This window comes from Dipodomys ordii, unplaced genomic scaffold (assembly GCF_000151885.1).
Source record: "Dipodomys ordii isolate 6190 unplaced genomic scaffold, Dord_2.0 Scaffold1, whole genome shotgun sequence".
Lineage (NCBI taxonomy): Eukaryota > Metazoa > Chordata > Mammalia > Rodentia > Heteromyidae > Dipodomys > Dipodomys ordii.
Genome location: NW_012267217.1, coordinates 62,671,924 through 62,690,491, shown reverse-complemented (window position 1 = coordinate 62,690,491; position 18,568 = coordinate 62,671,924). Strand labels below are relative to the sequence as shown.

Sequence of the window (18,568 nt, the reverse complement as noted above, 5' to 3'; positions counted from 1 at the left end):
GGTTGTTAAACCTGCAGAACTGACCAAAGACATCACGTTCATGTCTGGATCTTCCTCGAAGGAGTCTGCCATCCCAGACTCAAGTTTCACCTGTGAATTGCTTCCTGGACCAAGGAAAGGATGGGGAAGCCAGACACTGGTGCCTTACACCTGTAATCCTAGCTACTCAGGACACAGAGATCTGAAGATGGCTGTTCAAATCCAACCCTGGCAGAAAAGTCTGTGAGATTCTGATCTCCAACTAACCACCAAAAAGCCAGAAGTGGAGTTGTGGTTCAAGTGGTAAGATGCTAGCCTTGAACGAAAACGCAAAGGCAAATAGCAAATAGCACCCAGCCTCAGCCCAGTACCCACACTAAAAGGGGAAAAAAAGGAGGAGGGGCGGTCAAGGGAGCTATTGAACCCTGCAAAGGGGAACGAGAAAGGGGAAAACAGGGAGGCAGCACGGCAGACAGCCCGACCTTGCTTCCTCAGTCCCAGGGCCTGGCTTTGTGGCCATGCTCCCCGGAGAGCACCTGGTTCTCCAGGTCCAGGGGCCTCTGCTGTCCTCCACCCTGGGGTGCTTCCTCCTTTTCCTGAGAAAGCCAATTCTGCCCACGGGACTCAGTCTCAGCCTCAATATTCATTTTCCCTTCTGCGCACCCTGCTCAGCAGAAGGGACAGAGATCCAGGCTTTTCTGCCTCCTTGTAAATCCCGGGGGAACCTTAGACTGGGAGGGGCCAAGGCGCCCAGGGCAGGGAGAGGAAGTGGACAGAGGGTGCCTGTACAGCGCCAGATGCGATGTGCCCACCCGTGTCGGCTCAGGGAGGGTAGCGTGGGGTTGGCGATGGGCCAAGACCGCCAGTGCTCGGGAATCTGCAGCGGCCCCCATCCCGCAGCCCTCAGATGGACCCCGGTGGGGTCAGTTGCCCACGGGTCTGCACAGCCAGAAGCCACCAGCTGGGTCAAACCCAAGAACGTTCTGGGCGGCTGGTGGGGTCGAGTCCAAATTTAGAGCAGTGGAGGACTGACATTGCCACCGTGCGCGCGCACGGGCACACACCTGTGCTTTGCCGGTGCGCTGGCAGCCCTTTCGCTTCCCCGCTCACGCTCCAACACTCGGGCTGCGGAGACACTTACACTCGTGACCGTAGCAGGCTCGCCCCTCCCCGGGCCCGCTCTCCCTGAGCCTCCCGCAGGGAGCTCCTGACTCCATCCTCTGCCTCCACCATCTACCAGCGTCGGGCAGTCTGCGCTCGCACCGGGACCAGCAAGTGAGAGACGCGGGCATGCCGCTCCCGTGAGGGTCCCCTACCCACCCACCCCAACATGTTTAGAAACAAGGCAGATCTGCGTGGACTTCGCAGAGCAAGTTTCTACTGGTTCCGTGATTTGAGATAAGAGATTTGATTCCTCTAAGCCTGCCTTTGCACCTGCAAGGAGGAACGAGGCTGCCTTCCAGGTAGAGCGCGCGTGGGCACCGCGGCCGGGGCGCACCGGGGCCTGGGCGCACGGGGACTCGGGCGCACCGACGCTTGCAAAACTAGTGCGCGCGCTCTCGGCAGATGGACTTCCCCTGCGAACCACTTTACGGCTCGGAAGGCACTGGGAGTCGGCCCGCCGAGCCGCGGGATCCTCTGGAGGTGGGATGTGGGTGGGGGCAGCCCCCTCCCGGCCCTCGGTTCGGCCGCGTGCGCCGTGCCATTGGCCCCCGCGGCCCGGTGGGCGGGAGGATGACATCAGCGGCAGGTTGGATTATAAAAGGCACGAGCGGAGCCACGGGCTCAGAGCGCACCCAGCCGGCGCCACGCAGCACCGGGGCCCGCGCTCGTCCTGCAGCCCGGCCAGCCCGCTCCGCACTCGCCTGCCCGCCGGCCCGCCTGCCCCCAGGGCGTCCCTGCTGGGGGAGCCATCGTCCGCGCCCCTCGACCGCACCGGCACCATGCACCTCTCCCAGCTGCTCGCCTGCGCCCTGCTGCTCACGCTGCTCTCGCTGTGGCCCTCGGAGGCCAAGCCCGGGGCGCCACCAAAGGTGGGAGCTGGTGCGGAGGGGGGGGACTCTGAGCCCGGCGAGGGGCGCGGGAGGCTGCGCGCCGGGGAGGACGTGGCGCGCGGGGAGGGGAGGGAGGGCGGGAAGACTGCCCTCTCCCCCCCTTTCCCGCCCTCTCCTCCGACGTGTGTCCTCGCAGCCGGGACTCTGTGGGGGGGAGGGGGCTGCCACCCGCACCCCACACCCCGCAACCTCGGGAGCGCGTCGGCACTTTGGCGGCCCCCAAGACCACTGCGTGTTGCGCAGCTCCGCAAGTGGCAGAGCTACAAAAGCGGGGCGCAGGGTAGGGCCCCCCCCGAAAGAACGGACAACTGCGGCCATTCTTGTGGCAGGTGGATGCCAGGGCAAAGTGTCCGGCGTCGGAGGGGACGCGCTCGGGCCGAGGAGGGCCGGCCGCCCCGGGCGGCCGGGCCGGGCCCCTCCGGGTCACCTGCGCCCCCCACCCGAGCGCCCGTTCACTCGCCCGCCCTCCTCTCCCACAGGCCCCGCGAACCCCACCAGGGGAGGAGACGGCCGAGCCCCAGGCTTCGGGCGGCGGACAGAAGAAGGGCGACAAGACTCCCGGAGGCGGCGGCGCCAACCTCAAGGGCGACCGATCGCGACTGCTCCGGGACCTGCGCGTGGACACCAAGTCGCGGGCGGCGTGGGCCCGCCTTCTGCACGAGCACCCCAACGCGCGCAAGTACAAAGGAGCCAACAAGAAGGGCTTGTCCAAAGGCTGCTTCGGCCTCAAGCTGGACCGGATCGGCTCCATGAGCGGCCTGGGATGCTAGTGCGGCGACCCCTGGCGGCGGTGAGTACCCCGGGCCCGGCGGCGGGGCCGTCCGGGCACCTGGCTGGCTGATGCCCGGCGGTGGGACCCGTCCGCCTCCCCAGCCGCTCCTGATGCGGGATGAGGTGCGCACTAGGCATTTTCCCTGGCACTCCAGTTGTCCTCCCATTTCACCGACAGCGAAGGTCGGGCCAGGTTGGAAATGGCTCTCCCTCGATGAACCCATCTGACTTCCCGAGAAACAGAAACAGGCTTAGGGACCCCCGGCCACCCTAGAACCACAAGTCGGCCAGAAGCATTGGCCCAACCATTACGGGAGCTGTAGGGAGATTCTGGGTTTGGGGCTGCGTTCCCAAGCTCGCGCTGTGCCCGTGGCAGCCACGTTTCCAAGAGCCCCGTGACGCGGGACAGGTGTGGAGCCAGACTTGCCCCTCACAGGACAGAGAATGGCCTCGTGGGCAGCACCCGCGTGCCCTCCTGCTTGGGACATTCTGATTCTTGCTGTGGGCAAACTGGTCTGTCCAGGGTGCTGATGCCGCTTGGCTGTGTGGCTCCAGGCGCCAGCCTCGGTGTCTGTGACCCTATTTTATAACAAACCAAATCTCTCTCTTTTTGGGGCCACTATCTCAAACTCAAAATGTCCCAAATGAGTTCTTTACTAACCCTAACCCCCCACCTCCAAACTGTGCTCGGGTCTCTAGCACAGCTTCCTTTCCACCCAGAGCTGGCAAGTTCAGTCTTACCAGCCCTCCCTGCTGTGGTAGCAATATACTGCTGCAAAGACACATCCCCACCCACCCCCTGCTGCCCTTCCTTCACCTCCACTAGTGCTGCCCACCCTTGCTGCGGGGCTGCCTCAGGGATTAACAACATCTGACGTGACAGGTGCATGAGAGGCAGGCTCCTCCTGCCGCTCGCTCCTAGCTCTTACCTCTGCTCTAGCTGCTTCCCTTGCCTGTCTTACACCCTGTCTATTGCCCCAGGCCTGGGAAACCTGTTTTCCCCACCCTGAAAGTCTGATCAGTGGCCACAGTCTTCTCCCAGGGGGAAACAAGGGCCCCTCCCTGGGCACCTTGCCTAGGTCTGTTATACTGCATGAGGCAGATTTTCTTGGGAGGCTTATTAATTCATGAGCAACTTACATGTCACATGCTGGCATAAGGCTATCTAGGACCCACATCATACCCAAAGGGTTTTAGAAATATTCATCATTGAACAGAGAAGTCTACACACCAGCTCATTGGTCTACCAATTGCCACCCACCTGAGGTGAAGCTGGCCACCTCCCTCTCCGCAGCCAGAGTTGACAGGGCTGTGTGCATCTCCCCAATTCTGTACTCTTCGCTCATCTGTGATTTCAACTCCCCCTACACTTGAGAGCAAAGATTATGGCACTTGGAGACTAACGTTAATTATGATGTCCTTTGCACTCTTCTCTCCTGTATAAATAACAGAGGTGGAGACAAAGGCCTTAAATATTCAGCTGATAATTTAGGCACCAAGATCCAACTTCAGGATCTAAGTAAGAGTTAGGTATGCTTCTCTGGGTTAGAGCCTGGGATGAACTCCCCCCCCCCAAGAGAGGGTGGCCACCTGGATGGTGAGGTAGAGGGGATCCAAATGGCTAAGACTTCTATACCCCATAACTAGGGAAGGGCATCAGTCTCCTGGAAGTTCTCTTAGCCTCTTGGAACCCCTACTGTCAACAGTCTTAGCCTTCTCCCTGCCCCCACCCCCAGCAACAGGGCAGATCACCCCTACCTGCAGGCATCTGGCCTTAAAGAAAAGACAGTGTAAGTTTTTCATATTGATGAAAACTCTCAAGAGGTCATGGCCATTTCTCCACTTCGGTTGACTTTGGCTCCAAGCATCATCATAATGACGGTCGAGGATGGTTGTAGGACTTGATTATAAAATACTAATGACAGAGACAGGGCATGGTTGAGACCTCAGTGTAAACTTTACCCTGGAGTCCAGAGATTAAAAATATTTCAGCCTGGTGCCAGTGGCTTGCGCCTGTAATTAGCTACTCAGGAGGCTGAAATCTGAGGATCACAGCCCCGGCAAGGAAACTCTGTGAGACTCTTATCTCTAATAAACCACCAGAAAACGGAAGTGGCACTGTGGCTCAAGTGGTAGAGCACTTGCCATGGACTGAAGAGCCCAGGCCCAGAGTTCAAGCCCCTCGACCGACAAAAAAAAAAATCAGCCAAAATAGCTAGAGGACAGAGATGGGGAGAGCTGACCCAGTCAGTTCATGCTCAGTGCCTGTGTGCGTGCAGCCTTCCCTGCCACAGAACCTGGCGTGCGTGCACACATACACACTAGCAGGCACTAATACACTCGGTACGCACCTTCATGCCATCCTGATCTCAACCTACAACCCATGTGCCCAGCTGCTGTCGGAGGCCAGCCCCTGCTTCTGAAGGGGATCCTGAGCCAGCTGCTTTCTTTGATGAAGCCGGCATAGAAAGGAAATAAATGCTCTTTCCTGATTGACAGCCGTGACCCAGACACTGCCGGTGCCTAATACGTGGTCCCCTGCTGACGCCCCACACCAGCCCTGGGAGGCGGCTATTATCTATTTTATGGGTGAGCTCAAAGCTACCCAGGATCACCCGGGGAGTCCAGGTCAGAATTGGAATTTAAGTCTAGAAAATCCAGCTCTCCAGATATTTTCCTTCTCTGACCCTCCGTGGCCACCAAGATACACAGGCAACAAGAGGAGCTTACCGAAGGTTTGCAGTGGAGTTTAAAAAAGAAAAGATGGAGGAGGAGTCCCTTTCTTTCCCTCACTGTGCCTTACCCAGGGCCTAAGGCAAAGTCTGTAGTTAACTGAAGTGCAGGAAGGCTAGGCTGGCGGACGGTATGGTTCCACCTGTGCCAGGGCAGCCCAGCGCCAAGGGCATAGCAGATGAGGGCCTGAAGGAGGCCAGACTGGAAGGCCCTTACCCTCTACCGGAAGGCCTATATCAGGGGGTGATAGGGCAAAGGTAGAGGGTCTTTGTCTCCTATTGCTGTGGGAAAAGGGAGGAAGCTTCTAGAACAGTACTGTAGGCTAGGCTTTCTCAGCTAAGAGTCCAGAATTGAGTGTCCTGTGTCCACTCTCTTTCAGGATTGGAAACTGCTTTACCAGCTGAGGTCATCCTTGGTCATCAGCCTCCAGCATCTGGAAACACCTCCAAACGCAATGTGGCTTTTACATTTCTTTTCTTTTTTTTCCCCTTGGTACTGGGAATACACAACACCAGCTGTTTTATTATTATTTGGGGAGGGGAGGGCATGAGTTTATTGTTTGGATTTTTTTGAAAATGAAAAATAAAAAGTTATATTATATATATATATTACATACATGAAACACACACACCTACACCGACTTGATGACGAGGGACAGTTTTTAAAAGACTGACAAAACCAGCTGTAAGACATTGCTGTTTGTAAATTCATGTCATGCATAAATGTATTTATGTTGTAAAGCTATTTATATTGTTTATAAAGAGATATTTATAAAAATTTTATTTATGTAACTAAATGAAAAAAGCCAATCATTGTAATGTTTTTGTCCTAACTAGTTGAAAAACTGTAAAAAAAAAAAACCAAAAAAACAAAAAAGGAAAACAAAAACAAAAAAAAGTCATTCCATGAACATCTTGAAAACTGTCTTTATTTATATTTTGTTTAATTAGTTATCAGGACTTAGTCTGAGGCAAAGAGAGAGTGAGACCAAGTATTTGCCTACAAATGTATCTGTCGCCTTCACAACTGTGGATTGATATGTATCGGAATCCCCTTGGGGCCCAGCGCAGTGCTTCTCACCTGTCATCCTAGCTATTCAGGAGGCTGACCTCTGAGGATCAAGGTTTGAAGCCAGCCCAGCCAGAAAAGTCCATGAGACTCATCTCCATTACCACCACCACCACTCCCCCCCCCAAAAAAAGCCAGTAGAGCTGTGGCTCAAGTAGAGCACTAGCCTTGAGCATAAAAGCTCAGGAATCATGCCCAGGCTATAAATTCAAGCCCCAGTACCTGCATTCATTCATATTCTCTCTCCTCTCTCTCTCCTTCTCCCTCTTCTCCTTCTCCCTCTCCCTCTCTCTGTCTCTTTCTGTCTCTGCCTGTATCTCTCTGTCTCTCTGTCTCTGTCTCTGTCTCTGTCTCTCCCTCTCTCTCTCTCTCTCTCTCTCTCTCTCTCTCACACACACACACACACACACACACAAACTCTTAGTTATCTGGAGATAACTTTTTTGCCCAGTCTGGTTTTGAACTATAGTCCTCAAATCTGTCTCCTGGGTAGTAGAATTACAGATATGAGCCACCGACACTGGGCTTCGGGTAGGTCTCCTCTATATACCGTTCCCAAAGCCTGGGCTGTAGGGTTAGTCCCCTACAATTGTAGGGTAGTCCCCTACAATCTCTTGATGACTGCCTGCCATGGACAGCTTGGGAGCCTGAGACTGGACCTGGAGGAGATTCAGGCTACCAGATTTCCCATGGTGCAGTGCGGGGTGTGCTTTGTAAGGGGGTTGTGGCTATTCTTTTCTCTTGAAGCTGTTAACAATTAAGCCCCATGGAGCCCTGAAAGGAAATCATGAATAATGATTTTGAATTTATGAATATAATTTAGATTAGAATCTTTTCCTGAAACCAGCAGGAAACGTAACTAATTTGGAGATAGGTAATGTCAGTTACATCCTCCACTCAGCAATCGCCCTGTGCAGCCTCCCCATCCAATGACCTGGGGAGGCGAAGGCAGGAAGGAGCCTGAAGAGCCTTTTGGGCTGCTGGCATTGGGTAGCTTGGGGGTACTTTGCTCAAGGAACTTGGGAGCTGCATGGCTCTGTGGCCATGAAATCAGCAGGTCTGGAAGAAGAGTTTCAGAAAACGAAAAAAACAAAACCTGTCCCCGGGGAGATGGCTGGTGGCACTTGGTCTTCCTGCCGGCATGTGCACCAGTCATAGCATCCAGAGGCAGGATACCAACTGGGGAAGGCTGGAGTCCTTCCCACCCGGCCTCAGCTTCCACCACTGCTTCCAGGTGACACTTCCTGTCCCCTGGGGGACCTGGGCAGGATAACATGCCTCTGTGTCGCTCCCCTCTGTGGCTAGAGACATGCCGCCTGTGTTGGCAAGGGTGGGGACTGGGGCACCCAACCTCACAGCAATGGCTGTGAAGGCTTTGTGAGCAGAGGGGAGGGGGGGAGGCAGCATCTGGAAGGTGACAGGGTGGGAGGCAAATGGTTACACTGCGCACTCAGCCAGTGACAGGACACACCCTTCTGAAAGCCCAGAGATGGAAGGGACAGTGAGTTCAGGGATGCAGGGAGCCATCCTAAGAACTGACAGGTTTTCTCAGTGATCAGCACCCAGGACACCAGTAACTCAGGGCAGATCAGGAATTTAAAGGCCAAACTCCTGTGTGGGCCCCTAAATCGCCACTCTCAAAGCTCACCAAATGAGGCCAGGCCTTCTACCTCTTGGCTAAGGACCATTTGTCTTCCAGCCCTGGAGTCCTGTGATGACTGACTGGCTCCTAGGCAGGGATGATGCTATCCTCTGGAAAGTCACAAAAGCTTGACATTCAGCTAAATAACTGGAAATGTGTGCAAACCTCCAGGAACTTTTCCCAGGGCTGTGACCCAGAGCTCCCAGCTTCCTGTCAGGTCAGACCTCCTTCCTGGCCCCAGGCATCTCATCGGATGCTGCCTGTAGGACCTGGAGCCTTCATCCCACACATAGAGCCACAACAGCAGGGATCTGTTTGAAGTCAGGGCCTTGGGGACGAAATTGCCTGCGGTCCTGGTTCTCTGAGGCCAGAGAGACCCCTGGGCAGCGTGTGAAGCTCCCCTGTGCAGGTACAGGCCAACTGGGTGGACAGTCCACAGGGCAGCAAAGGCCAGATGCTTGAAGGCCTCCAGCCTTCCTCTCTGTGTCCTGGAGGAAGCTCTGCCCTTTGTTGGAGTCCTGGATAAGCAAGATTGAAATTCATTGCCCCAAGCTTGCTGGGTCCCTCATACTATAGCTATTGACCTACAGAAGGCCTGACCTGGAAGGACGAGGCCCTGAATGTCACCTTGGGCTCCTACCTTCACTAGAGGAAAGGTCTGGGCTACCAAGCTTGCTTGAGGACATGGTTCTGGGAGATGACACTTCATGGTAGCATCTCCCAGCTGTAGAGGAGCCAGTCCACAGCCAGCTGCGTGGTTCTGGGACACACCTTCTCTGCGCTTCCCCAGCAGGGCTGTAGGAAGTGGGGCTGTGCCTGAGCAAGGGACTCAGGTGATCAGAGAGACCACAATGTCTGGACCTGGCCTTGGGAAGAGCTCTGAGTCCGGGCGGTGGGGCAGGGCAGCGGACTGGGCAGGCCCACCACCCTTGTCTGGGAAGGAGGTAAATGAGGAAGGAGCATTGGTCAATCAGGGTCTGTCTCAGTGCATTTTCAGTGGCTGTAACACACAACCTCATCTATCAAGAGCAGCATTTAGCTCATGGTTCTGGAAACTGGGTTGGCTTATTGAAGAGATTTTTTTCTAGCAGTGTGGGTAGGTGAGATAGGACAGGCCTAGAAGGAAGGCAGGTTCTACCCAGGGTGGAAAGAAAAGAAGGAAGGGAGGGAGGGAGGGCTGGGAGGAATCCCACGGTGGGAGCTGGATGGGGGAATTTTCAGCAGGAGATGTCACAGGCTGAGAACTTCCTCAGGTGCACAACACCAGGGCAGAACGAAGGAGAACTATCCTCTCCACCAGCATCCTGCTGGACCTCCATTGGCTAAAGCTTCCCAGAAGCCAGCCAGCACATGCGCAAGGGGTGATGGCCTGTGGGCGGTCAGCTGGCGGGGGGGGGGGGGGGGAATCAGTGGAGCAGAATGGAACTCCATCACCAGCACAACAGGGCCTTGGGTTGAAGCATGGGGTTCAGCATCTTCCTCTGAAAGGATGGGGCCTGGTGGAGGAGGTGGAGGGCTGATCTCAACTCCTTCTCAACTCTCGCTTGCCTTAAGTGCACCACTACACAGGAGAGATCGGATCAGAGACCCATACAGCTCACACTACGGTGTGATCAGTGATTGAACGGGCATCCACACAGTCAAGGTGAGTTGGCCCCAGCTTGTCTGGTGGGCCATTGGTCTCCCCCCTCCCCCCCCCCGTCCCAGGGAGGGCTAATCAGCAGTAACCCCTCTCTGGTGGCAGATTGCAGGATAGCATTTATCCAATCCTCACCCCAAGGCCTGGGCAGACACCATGTATGCAGCCTCCCATCCAGAGTACGCATCTCTGCCCCCGATCCTCTAGGCCAGGACTCCACATTGAGTTCACATCTCTGACTCAATCTCCCAATTGCACCAACTCTGTTCTTAACACCTCAGTGTGGCCTTCAAGCTCATTGCGTTTCTTAAAAAAAAAAAAAATTCTCTGGAACTTTCCCACATCGGATCCTCTTACCTTTCCTGTCCGCAGCGTCCTCTTTGATCTCCCTCTTCATTTTAGCTCCTGACTCAGGAAGCCCACGTCCTTCTGCACTCTCCGTGGAACACGCCACTTGGCATTCTAGATTTTTCTGTAGATACTCTGGGAAGTCCTGTTCTGTATGTGACTATCACATCTCATCTGGTTACTTTTATGATTTGCAACACATGACAGAAAGAAATTGGGGGGAAATGACAGAGAGTCCAGAATGGCAGGAAATGGTCAGTTACTTCAAGGAGTACCACACAAGCAGTAAGAAGAACGGCTGGTCAGCTGTTGGTTGGCACTTAGAGTAAAGGCCCAGAGAGCAAAGGGAGAAGTTGTCACCCATCAGGACATTTAGTCCATGGCCGGAAGCCAGGCCTGAGCCAGATGTTTCTATCTGTGAAGCCAATGAGAGTCTGCTCCTCCTGATTCTGGCTTCACACTCCCTGCTGTTCTCCCCGGGGGTCCCTTTGAGTTTGGATCCATCTGGATATCTTCTAGGATGGGTTTCCTCCAAAAACCAGCTGAGAGCCAGGGACTGTTTTAGAAAGAATATTCACAGTTGCGAGAAACTTAACCATTTCATTAGCATTTTTTTCCAGGTAGCTCTTATAATTGATATCTTGATGCTTGCTAATGTTTTGTTTTGTTTTTGTGCCAGTCCTGGGGCTTGAACTCAGGGCTGACTTTGAACCGCAACCCTCATAGCTCAACTTACTAAGTAGCTAGGATTACAGGTGTGAGCTACTGGGGTATGGTGACTAATGCTTCTTTTTGCATGCATAGTTGTCACTTAATAATGTTATTTAGATTGGCTTGCTTAACACTTTTCTGGATTTTTCTTCAATGCTTAATTGAACACTTGTTTCTAAGCATGGCTGTATCTGTATCCAGAGCATTGTTATATAGCATTCTCAGTATTTTTTCCTTTCTTCTCTAGTCTTGACTTTTTTCTCCTAACAATTTAATTTTGCCTTTTTTTTTTTTTTGCCAGTCCTAGGGCTTGAACTCAGAGCCTGAGCACCGTCCCTGAGCTTCTTTTGCTCAAGGCTAGACTCTACCACTTGAGCCACAGCACCACCTCTGGCTTTTTGTGTGTATGTGGTACTGAGGAATGAAACCCAGGGCTTCATGCATGCTAGGCAAGCACTCTACCACTGAGCCACATTCCCAGCCCTGCCTTAATTTTTTTTTAATGGTACTTGAGCTTGTATTTAAGGCCTCACGTTCACTCAGCTTGCTTGCTCTTTGAATGGTGCTTTACTACCCAAGCCATACCTCCAGCCCCACTTTGTGCTGGTTATCTTGGAGATAAACTCTTGAGAATTTTTCTGTCCTGACTAACTTGAAACTCTGATTCTCTGGACCCAGTCTCCTAAATAGCTAAGATTACAAGTGTGAGCCACTGATGCCCAACCAATTTTGTCTTGCTTCTTTATTAGTAAGTTTTATTGGCTTGGGTTCCGTGCTTGTTTGCTTTCAGCTTTATTAAATTATCAATTCCTAGGTTTTAATCAATTTTTAAATGGTACATGGATATTTTGAAAATAATGGCTACTTACATAGCATGAAATTCTGTAAATATTTAATACACTTTACCTTTTATATTACCATGTCCAAATCCTCCCAAGTAGCTTGGATGACAGTCCTGAGTGTGTCCTGTGTGTGTGTGTGTGTATGTGTGTGTGTGTGTGTGTGTGTAAGAGGCTGGAAAGTCCAAGAGTGCGGTGCTGGCCCCGCCCACTCCCTGGTGAGCACCATGTGACCTCGCGGGGAGCAGGGCCTGCTTCCCCAGCAGAGCCCTTCCCGCCACAAGCCGCTCAACCACGAACGCACAGGCTGCCACCCCGCACATAACATGTCTCAGAGCAGCAGGATTTTAAGCAGAAACCATCTCTCCAACTACACAGCTTTCCCTCGTCCAGTGCCAAAGCCAATACCGTCTACCCCATCTTCCAGTCTACCCCATCTTCCAGTCTACCCCATCTTCCAGTCTACCCCATCTTCCAGTCTACCCCATCTTCCAGTCTCGCTCTGGCCCTGCCACATCTCAGCTCTCCTCTGCCCTTACCTGCCCTCCGTCTCATACCCCACACATCTCACTACAGCTAGCACTTGGTGGCTCTCTCTGCTTCTAAGTCTCACTCCCCTCCCTTCTGGACACAGGTATTCAAGCACTGATGGTCACCTCTGGACCTTTGCACTTGCTGTTTCTCTGCCTACATAGGTGTTTGCCCCAGATTTTGATATGACCTATTCACTTCACTAGAGCTAGTTCGAATGTATCTGCAAGGTTCACCGGTGGGACTCTTGGTCCCCAGCTGTGGTGATTTGAGAGGTAGTGGGAAGTTTATAAGGCCGTAGAGCGTGACAAGGTCACTGGAGTTGCCATCTTTGGGTGGCTTCACGCTGGCCTCTTGCTCAAGACAGATGATTGTTAAAAAGCGAAGCCATTCTTTGACTTCAGCCTCTTCTGCAGATGTTTCCTTTCTGTGTCCGACCATATTATGACATCACCACGGGGAACCCCCACCAGAGGATGGAGAGATGGAGCTGCCTGATCTTGGGCTTTCAGCCTCCAAAACTGTGAATTTGATAAACCTCATTTCTTTATAAAATACTCAGTCTCATGGAGTTTGTTACAGTAGCAGAAAACAGCCAGACACACCTCCTTATTAAATTCTGATCTTTGCTCCCATGCCAGTCCTTTGGTCAGGCGCCCCCTGGTGGCACTATCTGGAAGCCCTTGGGGCCTTGCTGCCCTTGCAGCCCGGGTTCCCTAGCGCTGTGCTAGTCTGGCCATGTTTGTGCTTGCTGGTCCATCCCACCACATAAATTTCCTGGGCAGGGTTTTTCCTTATTCACCATCCAGCAACTACACGCCAGGGCCCTTTAAATACTCAATATCTGTCTGTCAGGTGGTCACATAGTGGTGTTTACTGCTGAGTCTTAGGAAACACTATATAACCACACAATCAAAACCTGGACTGGATGGAAGAGGCCGCTCATCAGTTCTAAAGACCTGGTCTGTGTCACACAAAACCCTGCCTGGCTCCGTGCGAAGGAAGAACAACCTAGACCCGCTAACACAGAGGCCCAGGCCGGCCACCGGCTTCCGCATGCTGCTCAGAGAAACCACTGGGTCTGGCTGTCTCAGATAAGGGAACTTGGGACCTTGAACCAAGAATGTGATGAGTGTTCCCAGGAAGCTGGGTCCCTCAGTCACGCCTGCACCCCTGTCCATTCATGGGAAACTCCTGGAGATGCCCCCAAGAAGCTGCTCCCTGCCCCGAGTGCATGCTGTAAAGGCTCTCTCGGACTCCCTTGGGGGCTAACGGTGCAGCCATGCACCTTGCTGGAAGTGGAGAAGAAAAGCAAAGGCAGATGACTGCACCCACACTAAGCCTCACGGTTAAAAGATCACTCTGGGGCTGGGAATGTGGGTAGAGCGCTTGCCTTGCATGCATGAAGTCCTGGGTCCTATTCCTCAGTACCACATAAACAGTAAAAGCTGGAAGTGGTGCTGTGGTTCAAGTGGTAGAGTGCTAGCCTTGAGCAAAAGAAGCTCAGAGATAGTGCCCAGGTCCTGAGTTCAAGCCCAGGACTGGCAATAAACAAACAAACAAATAAATAAATCACTCTGAGCAGGCTCTGGTGGCTTATGTCTTTAATCCTAGCTACTCAGGAGACTGAGTTCTGAGGATCATGGTTTGAAGCCAGCCCAGGCAGAAAAGTCTGTGAGACTCTTATCTGCAATTATCTATCAGAAAACCAGAAGTGGTGCTGCGCACAAAGTGGTAGAGTGCTAGCCTTGAGTGAAAAAGCTCAGGGACAGTGCCCAGGCTCAGAGTTCAAGCCCCACAATGGACCAAAAAAAAAAAAAAATCATTCTGTAGCCAGGTACGGTGGCTCAAGACTGCCAATCTAGCTATTTGTGAGGCTGATATTGGGAAGATGGAGATTCAAGGTAGCCCAGACAAAAAGTCCATGGAAGTCCACCATCTTAACCAATAAAAAGTAGCATGCAGTGGTTCATGCCTGTCATCCCCGCTACAAGGGGAAACAGAAGTAGGAATGTTAAGGTCCAAACCTGCCTGGGAGGAAAAAAAGCAATAACTTATTATTAAAAAAAAAAAAAGGAAAGAAGGAAGGGAAGGAGGGAGGGAGGTAAGAGAGGGAAGGAGAAAAGGAAAGGAGGAGGAAAAGGAAGGCGGAAGGGGGAAGGGAAGAAGGGAGGGAGCAAGCAAAAAAGGCCGGAGGGCATGGCTCAAAAGTGGTAAAGTATCTGCCTAGGAACTACATCGTCCTGAGTTCAAATCCTGGTCCCAACAATAACAAAAAACTATTGTGGCTCAATGTAAGCACTTGGAACCCAGCAATCACACCTGCTCACAGCGCTCCTGGCTCCAACTAAAGCACCTCGGCTTCCTGCGCAGGTACTAGGGCCCTGAGCAGCCCCATCCTACCCATCTAACCTCGCCACTCTAGAATCCCACAAAGCCTGGAGGAATCAGGGCGGAGAACCTCAAATACCCAGCAGTAGGCAGTAGAATCTTCCAAATCAGACATGTCAAGAATTCTGTAACCCACACTAAGTCTTCAATATGTATTTTTTTTTTTTTTGCCTGTCCTGGGGCTTGAACTCAGGGCCTGGACAATGTCCCTGAGCTCTTTCACTCAGGGCTACCACTCTACCACTTGAGCCACAGCACCACTTCCAGATTTTTCAACCCAGGGCCTTATGCATGCTAGGCCGCTCTGCCACTAAGCTATGTTCCTAGCTTTGAACCGCGATCCTCAGATCTCAGCCTCCTGAGTAGCTAGGATTACAGGCGTGAGCCGCCAGCGCCCGGCTCAATATGTATTTTAAAACTGTGTCGAGTCAAACAACTCATAATGCTAATGGCCACAAGGAAGTGCTCGGTACCCGGATGGACTCGCTGAACTGTGACTCTGACCAGTATTTCTGTGCATGTTGTTTGGAAAATATTTAGTCTTAAGTGAGTATTTTAGCATTTAGTGAATATTTACAGTGTCTATAACTGTAGTTTGTTTATCTGAATAATCTTGATGATGGTGGCAAATGAGAATTCTAAGATGAATATAATAAAAAGTTATAATCATAATGAAAAAAACTCAATGGGGTGGGGTGGCGACTACCCTTGTCAAAACTCATTTAAAACTCTTGAGTACATTTAATATATGTAAATTATACTTCAATAGTTGATTTGCTTATTTTAATAAAGGCCAGGCACTAGTGGCTCACATGATAATCCTAGTTACTCAGGAAGCTAAAATCTGAGGACTGAGGTTCAAAGCAAGCCTAGGCAGACAAATCACTGAGATTTTTTTTTTTTGGGGGGGGGTCCAGTCGTGGGGCCTGAACTCTGGGCCTGGGCGCTGTCCCTCAGCTCTTCAGCTCAAGGCTAGCGCTCTACCACTTGAGCCACAGCGCCACTTCCGGCTTTTTTTCTTTTTGCTTATGTGGTGCTGGGGAATCGAACCCAGGGCCTCATGCATGCAAGGCAAGCACTCTACCACTGAGCCACCTTCCCAGCCCATCACTGAGATTTTTTTATTGCTAATAAACCAGCAAAAAGCCTGAAGTAGAGCTGTAGCTCAGTGAAGGAGTAGCAGCCTTGAGTGAAAAAGCGAAGCAAGCTCAAGAGCCTGTGTTCAAGCCGCAGGTGCCAGCACCGAGAGAGAAACGGAGAGAGAAAAAGGAGAGTTGCGAGGTGAGAAAGAGACAGAGAAGAAAAAGAGAGAGCAGAGAGACAAAGACAGAGGTAATTGGAGGGTAGAGGGAGAGCCGGCTGAGGAAGGCAGACTCTGGGCCAGGGATCCCCTGTGCTTGCTGATGGGAAGCCAGGCACAGCCAGGAAAGGAGCGGATGAGCCACATCATCTTTTAATAGGACATCATTTCTGTTTCCGACCCCAGTGCTTTCCTAGTTCTTTGTAGTCCAAATAAAACAAGTGCTGTCAGATAGATTCTACCACCAGGAAGATATACTGAGTCTGCAGGTTAGCAGGACTAAACTACAACACAATTTGACCCATACATGGTGGCATTTAAGGTTAGCTATTAAGTCTCAAAATATCAGTGGTTATTTACTTTAAAAAAGAAAAGAAAAGATGTCTGCCCATATCTTGGTGTTGGTCACAGGTCCTTAGAAAAACCCAAAAGCTTAGTGGGGAAATTGCAGCCCTCCTGTGCCCTCTGGTGCTCAGATGGCAGAACTGCATACTATTACAAAGTAAGTGGTTCTCCCAACTAGAGCAATTTCAGAAGAGCTGTTAAAGTACAGTTTCCTGTGAGACTCCTGCAGTTTCCAATTTGGAAAGTCTGAACTAGGCTTGAGAATTTGCACTTCTGGCAAATTACCAGGGGACAGGCACACTGCTGCTGCCATGCCTGGAAGCTCACTTCAGGCCCAGCCCATTTCTATCCTAGTACTAGACTGCATGCTGGGAAATTAATAAAAGCAGTACATTACAGGTGATTGTGTGTGTGTGTGTGTGTGTGTGTGTGTGTGTGTGTGTGCGTGTGTGTGCTTGAACAGGACCTGGACACTATCCCTGAGCTTTTGTGCTCAAGTCTATGCTTCTACCACCTGAGCCACAGCTCCAGTGCTGGCTTTCGTGTCACTTATTGGTGGTAAGAGTCTCACAGACTTTCCTGCCCACACTAGCTATGAATCGTGATACTTAGATCTCAGCCTCCTGAGTAGCTAGGATTACAGGCATGAGCTACTAGACTAGAATGATGCATTTCTATGTTACAAACACTGTCTGAAAATAGGTAATGTTCCATGGGGAGGGTGTCTCCCAAAATCTGGACATGACCATCTTACCCTCTTCCTGGACAACTCTAGAGCCCACCCCTCTTGTTATCCCAGGCTCTTGCTGTAGGCTTCTCCTGGGACTCTCCATGGCCTCTTGGGTGAGGACAATCAGATCCTGACAATCAGATGATCAGAGCCTTTGTTTACTTATAGATCTGGGCTGTAAATGAGATACTTGACAGAAAGGAGAACCCAGACCCTCAGGGATTGGGGGAAGAATGACTTTAGGGGCATACAGGTCTAGAAGCAGCATTGACAAGGCCATGGAGATTTCCTCTCTCAACTTAAGAGTTAGTCCACTAGCTTAAGAGAGAGTCAGTCTCTTCTGTGCTGGGGAAAACTGGATATCCACATGCAGAAAACTGAAACTGGACCCTTATCTATCACCTTGCATCAAGATCTCAATGTAAGACCTGAAACCATGAAAATATCACAGGAAAGAACAATAGTCACAAGCAGAAACTTTCTGAATAAAGATCCATGAGCACATCAAATTAAAGAAAGACTTGATAAATGGGACTGCACCAATCTAAAATGTTTCTGCACAGCAAAGGACAGAGCCAACAAGCTAAAAAGACAGCCTACAGAAAAGGAGATTTTTTGCCAGCTACACATCAAACAATGGCCTAGTATTCAGAATAAACAGAGAATTTAAAAATTAAACCCTCAGAAAAACCAACAACCCAATTAATAAATACGCTAATGAGCTAAAGAGACGCTTTTCAGAAGAAGTAAAAATGGCCAATAGACTTGAAGAAATGCTCAACATCTCTGGCCATAAGGGAAATGCAAATAAAAACAACATTGAGATTCTACCTCACCCCAGGTAGAATGCTATTATCAATAATAATAACAACAACAACAGGAGCTGGTGAGAATATTTTCAAAAGGGAATGCTAATATATTGTTGGCGGGAATACAACTTGTTCAACCACTCTAGAAAGCAGTATGGAGATTCCTCAAAAAATTTAACATAAGCTGAGTGCTGGTGGCTCACACCTGTAATCCTAGCTACTCAGGAGGCTAAGATCTGAGGATTGCAATTCGAAGTTAGCCCAGGCAAAAAAGTCCCTGTGAAACTGATCTTCAATTAACCATTCAAAAATCAGAAGTGAAGCTGTGGCTCAAAGTGATAGAGTGCTAGCCTTGAGCAAAAGAGCTCAGGGACAGCACCCAGGCCCTGAGTTCAAGCCCCATGACCCAAGAAGGAAAGAAAGGAAGAAAGAAAAAAAGAAGGAAGGAAAGAAAGAAGAAAGAAAAAAGAAAGAAAGGAAGCAAGCAAGCAAGCAAGCAAGCAAGACCCTCCCCCACAGTACAACCCCTGCTTTCACTGTATTTGATGTCAGTATAATTTGTGGAGGGGAAGGGGAAAAACAAGTCGTTTAAATAAGGATACAGGTGGACCTGTTGCAACAATGAGAAGTACAAGTTGTCATGTCAAAAACGAACTTTACAACTTGGGGGGGAGGATG

At 51.2% G+C, this 18,568-nt stretch overlaps 1 protein-coding gene across 1 annotated transcript; it reads left to right on the top strand.

Annotated features, from left to right (window-relative positions):
* Positions 1-1,845: 1,845 nt before the first annotated feature.
* On the top strand, positions 1,846-6,133 carry Nppc (natriuretic peptide C). Its single transcript, XM_013038041.1, has 3 exons — positions 1,846-2,012; positions 2,513-2,823; positions 5,917-6,133. The coding sequence occupies exons 1-2, from the start codon at positions 1,923-1,925 to the stop codon at positions 2,801-2,803; spliced, it is 381 nt and encodes a 126-aa protein (XP_012893495.1). The 5' UTR covers positions 1,846-1,922; the 3' UTR covers positions 2,804-2,823; positions 5,917-6,133.
* The last annotated feature ends 12,435 nt before the right edge of the window (positions 6,134-18,568 follow it).

What these genes read in the sequence shown, in the direction of transcription:
- Nppc (XM_013038041.1), top strand. Translation starts at nt 1,923, where the DNA reads ATGCACCTCTCCCAGCTGCTCGCCTGCGCCCTGCTGCTCACGCTGCTC. An exon ending in AGCCCGGGGCGCCACCAAAG is followed by an intron (nt 2,013 to 2,512) that starts GTGGGAGCTGGT and finishes CCTCTCCCACAG; the next exon opens with GCCCCGCGAACCCCACCAGG.